Here is a 12,614-nt window from a genome sequence, read left to right as displayed (position 1 = left end):
AAATTGTTGTTGGGCGATTTGATTTAACGTCAGTAGGGTACATAATACCGCAAACTTGGAAAAAACACAGATTCTAGTAAATAAGTAGGAGGGAGCAGAAAGGTCGTGCGATAAACTTCTTTGTTTATTTGAAAGAACAGGCCACCAGATTACAAATCTCTGCGAATGCGTGCGTCAAAATCGGTAAACACTGGTCACATTCGCGTGTCAGAAAGCTGCAGCTCGTTTTGGTAAAGTAAAATAGTCGTATCAATAATGTAAGCTGTGCCTCTTTTCTTAATGTCAAACGCCCCCAATAGCTCGCACTAATGTTTCGTTGCTTCTGCCTATTATCTTGACCTCGCGAAGCCGAGGATCACATCTGCAGGCTATACCATGCGCAGGTAAATACGCATTTCTTTTATTCTTTAGAGATAAAGGATGCTCCCGAGTCGGTCGTTGAGACAGCGTCCTGTTTGGCCTACGTACGTATTCCCACACGACAGCGGTATTTATGCAACCGTCACGCATTTCACATAAGGTATGGTGTGCTTCTTCAGGCATCCAGGCATTTCTGTCAACGTGGCTGACCCACGGACACCGTCCAGCCAACTTGTGTGGTGCCGAGATTACGCCCACGTACCATGCTTATTCCAGCTCACAATCATCAAAAGGTAGCAAAGGTTTGCTTTTGCGTCCACGTCTGGTGATGATGTAAAAATTTGAACGACTCTCGAGTGCAACGATCCCGGCGGCGATACCAAATGTTTGTTTTGTCGAGAAGTGGGTGACACGTGTTATTGGTACCTACTTTACACAGTGTTTAGACTTGAGTGAATAGCCGTTTGTAGAAGAATTATTAAGATGCTCGCTTAGCCGAATGTTTACACACCGACACCAACTCGAACAATCAGCCATTTTTACACACCAACCCGGTTGCCCCACGTACACCCACCTCAGTTGTCTATTGGCACAATGGTCACAGTAACTTAGAGTGGTCTAGAGTGGCTATAGACCACTCTGGGCTCCGTGTTTCGGAGCACAAACCGAGATCTCAACCAAAAAGTGTCACTTTTTTTGGTCTAGTGAAATATGCCGATGGAATATGCATGCCGATTCGACGCTGCAGTGTACTGGTTTAATATGGCAGACAGTGTGCCATCTTAAGAAGCGGAGGTTGGGAATACTTTCTAAGAAGAATAATAAAACATTAATTGGACAACTGCAGATCGAGAAGACATACGCGCCCGATATGTTTGAACTCTTTAGTGTGATTCAGCGGTCCTCTGGATACCATTCAATTGTACGATATGCCGGGGCCATCCTGATTAAATGCGTCGCAGTGGTCTAGCTAAACTATATATGGTCATATCTCCGACGAGCTTTGTAAAGGCAGCCACCCGCCCCATTATTCTGTCAACTAACATGATTTTAATTAGAACTAACAGACAATGACTCCAAGAAATATATAGAGGGTGTTATTAGAAGTAATTGCAATGTACATGTAAAGAAAGAAAATGGCATGGAAAGATAGCAGTCCGCTGGTAGGGACCAAACCTGTGACCTTCGAATAACGCATGCGATGCTCCAGAGCAGGGGTTCGCAACCTGCGGCCCGCGAGGCACTACTATATATGTGGCCCCGGCAGGACGTCCACCCCCCCCTCTCCTTCTAACCTTATTTCTTCGTATACTTAAAGGACCAGGCAGTTTTGGCCTAAAATGCAATTTTTTTAGTAACCAATGTTTAATTGGAACCTCATGACGCGTGCTTAAAATAAACATGATTTTACAGTTTTTTTACATTATCCCTTTGCTCGCAAAGCCCCCCCCCCCCCTTCCATTTGGCCCGTCGCTGTGCCAACTTCTGCTCTAGAGCATCGCACGTGTCGAAGGTTCGGTCCCTGACTGCGGTAAGTTACCTTTTCGTCCACTTTTATTTCGTCAAACTTACATTGCAATAACTACGAATAACATTCCCTATACTATCTCTGGCATCATTGTCTGTTAGTCCTCATTAATATTCTGTCGAACAAAGAAAAACGAGCCGTTCAGTTTTCACTTCTTTCCTTCAGCCAATGTATGTATATCTTTCCTAACAGAACAACAAGACCTTGAAGCAACAAAAAAAATTTCTCACACAGGTTTTGATAGTGAATATTACCTACATGCAACACAATCACTCCATTAGAGTCTCTCTCGGAGTGAGACCGTGCGGAAGTGACATAATATCGCTTGTAGAATAAATGATGTTGACACCGGTGATTGTTTTGTCACGAACTCAATGGCCACGATAAATGAAATCTTAGCACTTCATTCACGTGCTCGGAGAACATATTCAAGTTCTCATCGAATGGCCGAGAGATAACAGAATTCTTTGCCTACATTATGCTTGAAGCAGTTTGTTTTTACGAGTGGCCTTGAAAACTGTGTCTCACACCTTTCAAAACAACACGTGGGGAGCTGCATCACACTATCTGAAATAACACAACCGCTGCTTAATTAGTATTGAGCGAAGTGGTAGCTGCACATGACTTCTGTCGTCGTAAATTCACGTTAAAACGGACGTGGCATCTGCCTACACGAGCGAGTCATGCAGCAGAGAATTAATATAAATTAATTAATTTGTGCGCTCGATGCACACAAATTGAATTGAGTTAGCTTCTTTGTGGTGGTCTTACTTATTTGTACCAATGTCCATCTGGTTAAGCGCATAATTGTAAGCTATATAAACATGGAAGGTGGTGGCGCGTTACAGTGTCGAACGTTAGGGGGGGGGGGGGGGCAGTGGTTTTCAGAATCGGAAAAGAAAGGAAAAGTGAACCCCGCAAATATTTGCCGCCAACTGCGACACCTGAGCAGTGGTTCACTGGGGAAGGGGGATAATAGACTAGAGTGGAGAGATGAAATGGGAATAAGAAAGCGAGAGAAGAGACCAGGAAAAAAAAAGGGGGGGGAGAACTTGTTCTCTTTTCATGCCCTTCTACTCACTCGCTGTCCCCAACTGGACCGGCATAATGAATAAAATGTTCTTTATTACCTTCGCATGCCAGCTACAGGTTTCAGACAGGACAAATTTCCGCTGCACAGAGCCAAATGGTCTTCAAGATTCAAAATTTTAACAACAGACAGCGTCGTTGTGATAGTTACCTTCAGGAGGCGCTGATTACTGAAACGCGGCAGGGGGCGCACACATCGACGGAAGCTGAGCCAGGCTAGGGTGGCTAGCCAGGCAAAGAGCAGGTTGTCGCAGTGTGAACGTGTCAGCAGCTTTCCTCCCGCGCCCACGTGCTTGTGTATTCATGGAGCCGCCGGAATTCCAATATTTGGTGTCATTTCAAGGCCGCAAGAAGATTATTTCTGCTCGTGGACCGACGGAGGCGGACATTTTGGAAGCCTTGAAGACGACAGACTTTGGCCATTCTTTGCAAGCATGCCGGATTGAGGTATGTTGTCTCTATCCTGAAGTGCATCGAATTGCATTGTGACAGTGGCCCAAACAGTACTGATTATATTCCGTTGTTAGCACGTGCTTCAACAGTTTTACCAAGCATGCGCTCGCGCTTTTCGAAGCGTGGGGCTTTTCTTGCCCTGCTCTCTCACTGGAGCTGTCGGCCCGCGAAGCGTGCACGTGGTCTCGGAGTTGCTGATGGGAGATGTAAACCAGGTTTAATCTCCGCTTCGGCGGCGCGCAACCACCCTTTGCTGGCATTCGCAGTGGTTGTGTTGCGATAATGTAATGGTGCGAATCGGCTATCGGGGTGGTTTTAAAAAAAAAGTGAAGAAATAAGTGTGGCCTCGTAACTGTGGCTCACTTCGGAGGTCAACTCAACAACACTGCACCGAGGATGGGGAAGTGGGAATGACAGATGTAGAGGATGAGAGGTGAAAATGGTAAAAAAAAATGCGCACTCGATCTGTCTCTCGGAGGCACGCACGAACTTTCATTAGCGGAAAGTGGGGCAGCGCGCTTGGTCATCCAGTTATCGAGCAGGCAATGCACCAAGACACGGCGTTGGTAAGATGAGTGGCCGTCGCTGAGTTCGTTTCCTGGTGTTCAAATTGAGCGAGATTGTTCACGAATAAAGGCATAGCTAGGATGTTAAGAGGTTAGGTATGTAAGGAGATCAGCAAAAAAAAGTAAGACTTTTGTACCGCACGTAAAACATGAAATCAATAAAATTGGACTACAAGAAAGACTTATTATCAATTTCGAAGGACATGGAATAGGCTAATTTCTGTGGTTACTGCATGTATCTTCCATAGTGAAAATAGCGTGGGTGCAGAAGCTGCTTGTTAGCATCGGCATGCGCAGGGTTCCCCTCTGAAGAGGGGGGCTGGGTGAAGGTTGCACGCCGGGCACGTTCTCTCCCCCCACCCCGAAATTTTTTTTCGCTCTGCCTACACAGAACAAAATGAACGTTTACCTGCCCGGTACCCACTATAGATCAGAAACGTGCCCTCCCCTCTGAAAAAGATATCTGCATACTACCCTGGCTGACTTTGCGCTGCCTTCTGAAACTCAGCACCCCTCTCCCTATTGTGTCAATGAGTGGGGCAAACATGGCGACCCCCTTCTACGTCTTAATTGACAATAGGGTGAGGGGCGGGGGGACCGCCAGCTGTGCTCCCAGGTATGCTCGTCAGAAACTGAAAATTCTCAAAGCTAGCGTAAAGTGTTGTGTGTGTGTGTGTGTGTGTGTGTGTGTGTGTGTGTGTGTGTGTGTGTGTGTGTGTGTGTGTGTGTGTGTGTGTGTGTGTGTGTGTGTGTGTGTGTGTGTGTGTGTGTGTGCGTGTGTGTGTGTGTGTGTGCGTGCGTGTGTGTGCGTGCGTGTGTGTGTGTGTGTGTGTGTGTGTGCGTGCGTGTGTGTGCGTGCGTGTGTGTGCGCGTGCGTGCGTGTGCGTGTGTGTATGTGTGCGTGCGTGCGTGCGTGCGTGCGTGCGCGCGCAGTCTTGTGTTCTGGATGCTTGTTCACCAATGCTGTACGTTTGCCCCACGGTCGGCATTTCTGTCTCGCAGGTGTCGTTAGGTGTGTTTAATGCTTTGTATTCTTTGATATATTGTGTTGCTTTGTGTAGTGAAATCATCAATAATTATTAGGTGTGTGAGTATTCAAATTACCAATGGAATAGCGACGGATCCTTTATCTCTATTTAGCTATTTCATTGCCGAAATGTGTGCACTCGAAACATTAATGGGCTATCAACACTGTATTTATTAGCGCATGATTTCGCTTCTGCAAAAAACTATGGTGTTGCCAAGCGGTGGTGTTGGATGTTGAAACACAGTTTGAATTTTAGCCATTTTTGTAAAGGTGATAGCTGCCAGGTAAAGCCAGCTACATAGGTCAGAGAAAGTGTTTCCCAGAAACAGTCTGGAAGATAGAAGTGCAGCATAGCGTTCTTGCAGAGTAATATGAGAAGCACGATCATAAGATCGACTTCGACATCGCTTCTGTTCTTGAAACAGAAAGGAATCTATGAAGGAGGCTCTTGTTCAAATGCTGTTACATTCAGAACACACCTGTAAACATGAACCGGTCGTTAGGAACAATTCCCTCTGTATACGTTCACAGCCTCCGATACGCGAGAGAAAGAGAAAGCAGGGGCCATTGTCAAACAAGACGGGGAGATGCTTCCATGACCAATATAGTCATCTCCTTAGGAAAATACCGAATTGGTTCCGAAACGTCGAGATCTCTACGAACTTGGCTAGAGCCATTTCTAATTTCTAAATTGTGATACACTGTAGAAGAAAAGTTTGACGACAGAGATAACAACAGAGCTAAAAAATTTGCTTCAGCTTAGCGCACGCAAGAAATGCAGCCTAATAATTCCTTCAACGTGCGAAAATATAAGGCTCCATGGTCTATTGAATGAAGACTTGTGCCATTAGCGTATACAGTATTTTATAGATAGCAGATACTGTGAGTGTGGTTTTTCGTTGTAGCACAGTGATTATCTTCTGCTAGTACAGCAATCATTAAATGCTTTTGTTTATTTCTAATTGATGTTATGAAACAGTGAAATTTCACAAGTTTAATTGTCACTATTTCACAAATCTGAACTTACTGATACCGAATGTCCAGACGAGTAATTTACAATGCTCTTTACAATACATACATTAAGGGTTTCTCGACAATACACACGGCATCATGATAATAATAAAAAAAAACAGGACAAGTAAAGTGATTCTAGGGTGCTATTGAATATAACATTGGTAGTCTGCTTACTTCAGGTTCTGTGCCTATTGAGGTAACTTTATGGGAATTTGAACATCACATCTGAATCTCTTTCAGGTATACAACGTCCGACATGATGAATTTGTGGACCCACCAGCTGGCCATGTCTTCTCTGAGAAAGATAAAATCAGGCTTGTGTGCAGTGAAAACTTCTTAATGAGCTGCAGGTCAGTACCTAAATTTCAGGTGCCAAGTTTAATATTGCTTTTGGAAAACTGCATCACTTACTAGCCTCTGTTTTCAGCACAACTGACAAAGTGACAGCAGTGCATGAAGGTAGCCTGCCCAAGACCCTTGAAAGTAATGAGCAGTCACCTAGTCAGCAGCTTGCCTGCTGTGAAAATGATTATAGGCTACCACCTGTGCCCTTAGATATTAAGGATGCGATTGAAAGGACACAACCAGGAAAAGTGTCCAGTCACACTAAATCCCGCATTGTAGGGTGGATTGCAAATCATCTCATGACTATAACAGTGTAAGTATAGGCATGTATTTGCATGTGTTTAATTCAGTACAGGTTTTAAAGTTGCTCTTTTTTACAGCTATCCAGGAAGCCTCTACGAAGCAGCTGCAAAATCTCTCGTGTTGGAATATCCAGTGCTAAGGGACACTATTGGCACAGGCTGGGTAAGCACTAAAGCAATGGCATTCCTATAACTTTATTGGGATGTCATACATGTTGGTGAGCTAGACTGCAGGTGCCCTTCAAGTTATTTTGTTCTTGGAGAGCATTCAAGAAGTTTCAACCCCATATTTATTACATTTGAATAATTGCCATGCATGTTCTTAGAGTCGTTTCATCGAACTCTGATAATGGCAGACATTAACTTGAGGGTTTGATAATAATCATCAACTAGGTGCCCATGGCCAATATATTCATATCATGCATTAATAAAGTTAAAAACTGGCCCTGGTTATAAGCTTTAACACCGGTTTAAGAGGATAAATACAGATGTAATGCATCGCTTCTGGGGATTGAATATTACCACTAATGGTATATGTAGTTTCTAATCACAGCTTGAATAGAGGCTCACACAAGCTCAGTTCTGCGACTGAAATGCCACGATCTTCGCCATGCCGCATGGCTCCAGCACATACATAAAATGCAGGAACCGGAGTTTGGAATGAGCAGATAAAGCTAAAATACAACAGATATGCTGATATTACTAGGAACAGCTAAATTTGCCAGGTATTGTCACCTGAATCTGCTTCTGCCCCATAGCAGGTTAAAAGCAGTGTATCAAGGTTCCCAAAGAATCATTTGCTTCAAAAGTGACCATGTTCAAAGAGGACAGTGTCCACTGTGCGGAAATTTGAAATAATAAAAAAAATTGTTGTTTCCAGGACTCATGGAAAGTCTCCTTGAAATACAAATTCGCATATATGAGGAAGTCTCTGTGCACAGTTCCAGCTGTTCAAGCAGCGAGAGCAGCTTACGGAAAACGCAAAGACTTAGAAGAAAGCACCAATACTAAGCGGCACTGCCATGTGGTAAGTGAAACGTCAAATGGACTGGTACATAGAACTCAACTATGAAGTCACTCTTATTTTATGTGTGAGCTACTGAAGTAAAACATTATTCATGTTTTTAACGATATAACCTCTTCATATCAACACATTAAGAAGCCAGGCAAGTTTTCAGGGCCATATTGACAGTTAAAGTATAGTAAATGCAAAATAAGACAAAATAAATTTGGTAAACAAAAAAATCATCTTATCTCCTATGGAGAACAAAACAACAACTTTCACAGTTTTCATGCAAGGCTCTATTATTTGAGTCAAGATGGTAACGCTCTATCAAACTTCTATGTGTCCCTGTATGTTTAAAACTCGGCGTTTCAGCAAGTGCCGCGGGCATGTTGCTCGATTCCTCATTCTTTTCTTCATTTTGTAGCTAGGTTCCCGACTTGGCTGATTCCATGCTCCTTGGTTAGCAAGTAGTAGATTTATTGCTCGGTATCAGCTTGTTATTGACATCATGCATCATTCCAGCTTTAAATATTGTGTTCTACATTTTGCACCATACTTATCACTGAAAGTGACTGACAATCCTTTGATTCAACTATTAAACTCGCATGAGTACTGAAATAAGTGGACAGGTGAAATCAAACTACTGCAGCTCAGTGAGCATGTGATGTGAAAGCTCCAACCAGCGATAATTAATGCCCTTTCAGTGGCCACCATAAACAATGCCCATATGCTATGCTTGGCTTCAATATCTGTCTGTCCTCTACATTAGAAAAGCTCCTTATTGCTCTTTATTTGTTGACTACACCATGTAACTATACATAAACCAATGTTTTTCCAGAAGCTTTTTAGAGGTGAACATTTTTTTTTGGGGGGGAGGCAAGATACATATTAGGTTCGAAATTTCAAGTTTTCAAACTTTCTTTTTATATGAAAGAACAAGCACTACTAACTAATATCTGGTCAAAGTTTTACATATATGACATACATATAAAGGCAACAACTCTTGTATTCTAACACCGACACCGCAGTTGGCAATATTTAAAATCAGTGTTACCTCTTCAGACTCCTTCTGATATAGGTAGGAGGCGTGGTTCACTGGTTTTACACACACATTTGCGATATGCTGGTTCACAAGGTGTAAATTTGGAAGTGGTGAAGTGCCGAGGTGGTCGACATTGGAGAGAATCATTGTGAGAACTTTGATATTAACATAATTTATGACACACTCGCAGAGCAAGATGGTATCAGTACACACTGCTTCAGTTCTCTTACGTAAGTCAACCCTGTAATTGAGTTCTCTACACATGTCCAGTTCAAAAAAATGCCAACATTCTTCAACTGAGCTAGCAAAAAGTTGAGTTTTCATGTCTGCCTATTTCATGTCATTTGTCGTGATCTTTCACTGTGCAGTACCATCTTTTTTTTGCTGATTAGATTGTAGATCTCTCCCAACATGTCGCTTCTCAGCATGATGAGGCTACAATTAATAGCCATATTGACTACATGGTGAAAGAAATCAAGCGGCCTATTCCTGACATGCAAAAACTCGGTGATTCTATGGAGCAGACAAGACCATCTAGACAGAAGTGGATGAAGGAAATGAGGCCATCAACAGCAGATGTGGTGCTGAAATACCCTGCTTTGGCAAAGGCTGAAATGGTGAGCAGAAACAGCTGTGGTTTTGATCCTGCTGCAGAAATGTATGTGAGAGAACTTAACAATGAGTTTTTTTATGTTATCGATAGTTGCAAATTTGTTGGTGATTCGGTACAATTTTTTTGTCGTTCTAGCTTCATGAGGAGTTCATTGCTCTCACTGGCGTTAACTTAGAAAAAAAGGTCCTGGAATTTATAAACCGGTATGGAGACCGGTGTTTTGAGCTTGCGAAGTGTCGTCGTTGCGCGAAGGAAGCTGTGAAAGCAATTGAAGAAGAAGTCGAGGCACTGGATGGTGACGAAAAGAAATGTACGTGTAGAAGCTTGCCAGCTTTTCCAGTTTTCCCAAATTTCCAAACTTTTATAAGTCATTTTCATAGGAGTATTACTGTCAATGCCCTTATATGTGAAAGTTTGATGTGCCTAAAAATATTTCGTCAACAGATCGCTTTGCCGTTGGCATTGTCGAGTTGCTGCCCATGCTCCTAAAGGAGCAGCCGCGATTTCTGCAGGGACCGGTGAGCTTATTTGCTTTACCTTTTTTTATATCAGCTAGTATACTTTTCATCAGTGATGCTGATTTTATGTATTACTCATTTTACAGGACACCTACCCTGCCCTTTCGCTGAAGGGCAAAAATGCCTCTGAAGCTACAAACATAGTTGCGAGCTTTGAAGGGCTTAGTGTAGAGGTGCTTGATGTAATTGCAGGTATGACGGCGCTTATGGAAATATACTGGATATTCGATGTCAAGTACAGTGGCGCCAACAAAAAAACATTCACTCTACTTGAACATTTCTGTGGCTTGCCGACAAGTGCAAAGCAGATGCCGCTAGTCATACGGCAAATATCATCGCTTGAAAAGGCAACTTAAGTTATGCCTACAGACGTGTGTTATCAATAAATGTTTTCATATAAAAATGCACTGTGTGGCATATTTCATTGCTCCCTGGCTTTTGGAACAATGCATTGTTTTGTTCCTGACAATGTCAGCCGCATAAACCTGTGGTTTTATACGGCCGTTGACACTCAGCAGTGAATTTGGAGGTGTGTTCGTAGTGTCTTTCATGATAATATATTTCGCAGTGTGGAACAGAACCAGGTGTTTTCCAAGAAAAAGTGCTAAATACCATGATGCAATACATTGGCAATTATTCTGATTTTATATGTATAGTGCATATCTATATTATTGGTATATATACCCGCATTTTCGTCGCATTCATTACAGCTACAATGTTCTCGGTAAAATATGGCCATCAGAATAATCAATTCAACTAACCTGGTGTGCACACAATTGTGTATTCGAAGAGTCTGTCGTACCTCCATACCAGCCGTAGCTAGTAAGAACGTAGCATCGATTACTAACATATTAGCTTCGTAACTTTGGAAGAAGGTAGTGGAACTTGCTACTTTTGGGTAGCAACGGCTTGTCACATATGTTACAACCATATTATAGTAATGGGAGTAGTAGTAACTATTGCTACATATGCCGTTACTAACAGGAAGTAGTAATGGCAAGGCCAGTAACAGTTACTACCCTTGTTGTTGCTACCTGCTGTTAGTAACAGCAACGGTAGTAAGGATTCCTACCCTTGCTTTTACTAGCTGCTGCTAGGAACGGCAAGAGTAGTAACAGTGACTACGCTTGCCGTTACTAACTCCCGTTACTAACAGGGTTGTAACATATGTGACAAACTGTTACTACCCAAAAGTAGCAAGTAGCACTACTTTTTTTTTAAGAGTGTATTCCCCTTTCATAGCTCCCAGACTACCGAAAAGCTGAGGGTAGGAAGCTTCGATGGCTGTTGCGCTACTGACCGAGTCAGCGAACTTGATCAGCTCAAGGGCTTCGAGCGCTGGGAGACCCAAAAGTATCGAGCGTAAAGGCGAGACTACGTACACAGTTTGTCGGACAATGCGTTGTGTTCACTGTATAGTGGCAAGAAATTTTCCGAGAACATGCAGTGGCTCATTCGCAGGGCCTGTTAAGGTTATGTCGCACTTGTCTAAATTGGTAGGCAATCCCGGAAATGTTGAGGGTACAACGGACACTTCTGCAACCGAGTCAAGTTTAGGGAACACCGGAGTGCCGTTAATGATAACTTGAGCATACCGAGAATTGGAGTGCTCCCCATTTACCGCGCCTACGAAATACGCCCCTTTTTCCATATGCAGAGAAGAAATCTGTACCTTCTTTTGCTCGCCTGCAGCCTTTTTTCGACACACCACTGCAAAATGTCCGGAACAACCGCAGTAGTTGCATTTCGCAGCTCGTGCCGGGCAGGTGGTCCTCGGGTGCTCTCCTTGACCGCAGTTGGGGCATGAACTGGATGTGAGAGGTCGGTAGGACTGTGGTCTGGTGCATTGACCTTGTGTGACCAGTGCACTGGTCCTTGACGAGGTGCCGGAACGCTGTCCTGAAGAATTCTTTCGGGGCTGCCGTTGTTTGTTGACCGCGTCCAGGTTGCTGGCTGGCGCTGCCGAAGGTTCGTCGCTCGTTTCTCGCAGCTGTTGCTGCTGTCGTTGGACGGTCTCCTTCAAGCGAGCTTTTGCCAAAGCGCTGGCGAGTGTAAGATTTGCATCCATTTGCAGAGAATCCGAGAGCTTGGCATCACTGAGGCCGACTACAAACCGGTCGCGGATCATGCGTTCCTTTTCCTTGTAGTCGCACCGGTCCGCCAGTGTGTGCAACGCGGTGATGAATTGGTCGACTGACTCGCCTGGTTGTTGTATGCGTCGGTGAAAACATGCGCTCTCGTAAACGAGGTTCCGTGCGGCCACGAAGTGATCGTCCAACTTTTTTCTGACGACTTCATACTGCTTCTGCTGTTGTTCAGACAGTGTGAAGGTCGAAAAGATCTCTCTCGCTTGTCTGCCCATTGTGTAGAGTAGAGTCCGGACTTGCGCTTCTTCACTTCGCTCATTTAAGCCAGAGGCAAAGCGGTAGTCGTCGAATAGTTGGATCCAGGAAGGCCATTCGGACGTTCGGTCGAAGTCAAACGCTGGCGGAGCTGGAACCGCGAACATGCCGTGAACTGGCTTGACTTCTTTGTCTTCTGACATGGCGCCGCTTGACGAAGACTGGTGAAACGCCCCCCGAATATCAGAAGAATCCCACTTCTGACAGCATGTCGTGTTGCGCCCTAGCGAAAGGCCATGCGCGTCCGGGCCGGCCGCAAGAGCTGAGAAAGGGACTGAGCCGCTTCCGATGCGCGCGAGATAACGTCCATCCCCTATTCCATGCAACCAGCATACATATATAGCAGACA

General features: G+C 44.1%; 2 protein-coding genes across 2 annotated transcripts; one reads left to right on the top strand and one right to left on the bottom strand.

Moving 5' to 3' along the window:
- Window positions 1-3,280: 3,280 nt before the first annotated feature.
- LOC119161008 (sterile alpha motif domain-containing protein 3) lies at window positions 3,281-10,268 on the top strand. The gene is made up of 9 exons (XM_075879872.1): window positions 3,281-3,424; window positions 6,278-6,387; window positions 6,465-6,695; window positions 6,763-6,847; window positions 7,565-7,711; window positions 9,125-9,349; window positions 9,481-9,655; window positions 9,790-9,863; window positions 9,950-10,268. The coding sequence occupies exons 1-9, from the start codon at window positions 3,281-3,283 to the stop codon at window positions 10,217-10,219; spliced, it is 1,461 nt and encodes a 486-aa protein (XP_075735987.1). The 3' UTR covers window positions 10,220-10,268.
- LOC142776354 (uncharacterized) lies at window positions 8,147-12,564 on the bottom strand. The gene has a single exon (XM_075879873.1). The coding sequence runs from the start codon at window positions 12,406-12,408 to the stop codon at window positions 11,272-11,274; it is 1,137 nt and encodes a 378-aa protein (XP_075735988.1). The 5' UTR covers window positions 12,409-12,564; the 3' UTR covers window positions 8,147-11,271.
- Between the last annotated feature and the right edge of the window lie 50 nt (window positions 12,565-12,614).

Source organism: Rhipicephalus microplus, chromosome X (genome assembly GCF_043290135.1).
Source record: "Rhipicephalus microplus isolate Deutch F79 chromosome X, USDA_Rmic, whole genome shotgun sequence".
In the NCBI taxonomy this organism is placed as follows: domain Eukaryota; kingdom Metazoa; phylum Arthropoda; class Arachnida; order Ixodida; family Ixodidae; genus Rhipicephalus; species Rhipicephalus microplus.
This window is presented reverse-complemented; position numbering and strand designations above follow the sequence as displayed.

Bases quoted from the DNA above. Each gene is read 5' to 3' on its own strand.
- LOC119161008 (XM_075879872.1), top strand. From the start codon at position 3,281: ATGGAGCCGCCGGAATTCCAATATTTGGTGTCATTTCAAGGCCGCAAG. The intron at 6,848-7,564 runs GTAAGCACTAAA...TGTTGTTTCCAG, and splicing joins ACACTATTGGCACAGGCTGG to GACTCATGGAAAGTCTCCTT. The intron at 9,350-9,480 runs GTGAGCAGAAAC...TTGTCGTTCTAG, and splicing joins CTTTGGCAAAGGCTGAAATG to CTTCATGAGGAGTTCATTGC.
- LOC142776354 (XM_075879873.1), bottom strand. From the start codon at position 12,408: ATGTCAGAAGACAAAGAAGTCAAGCCAGTTCACGGCATGTTCGCGGTT.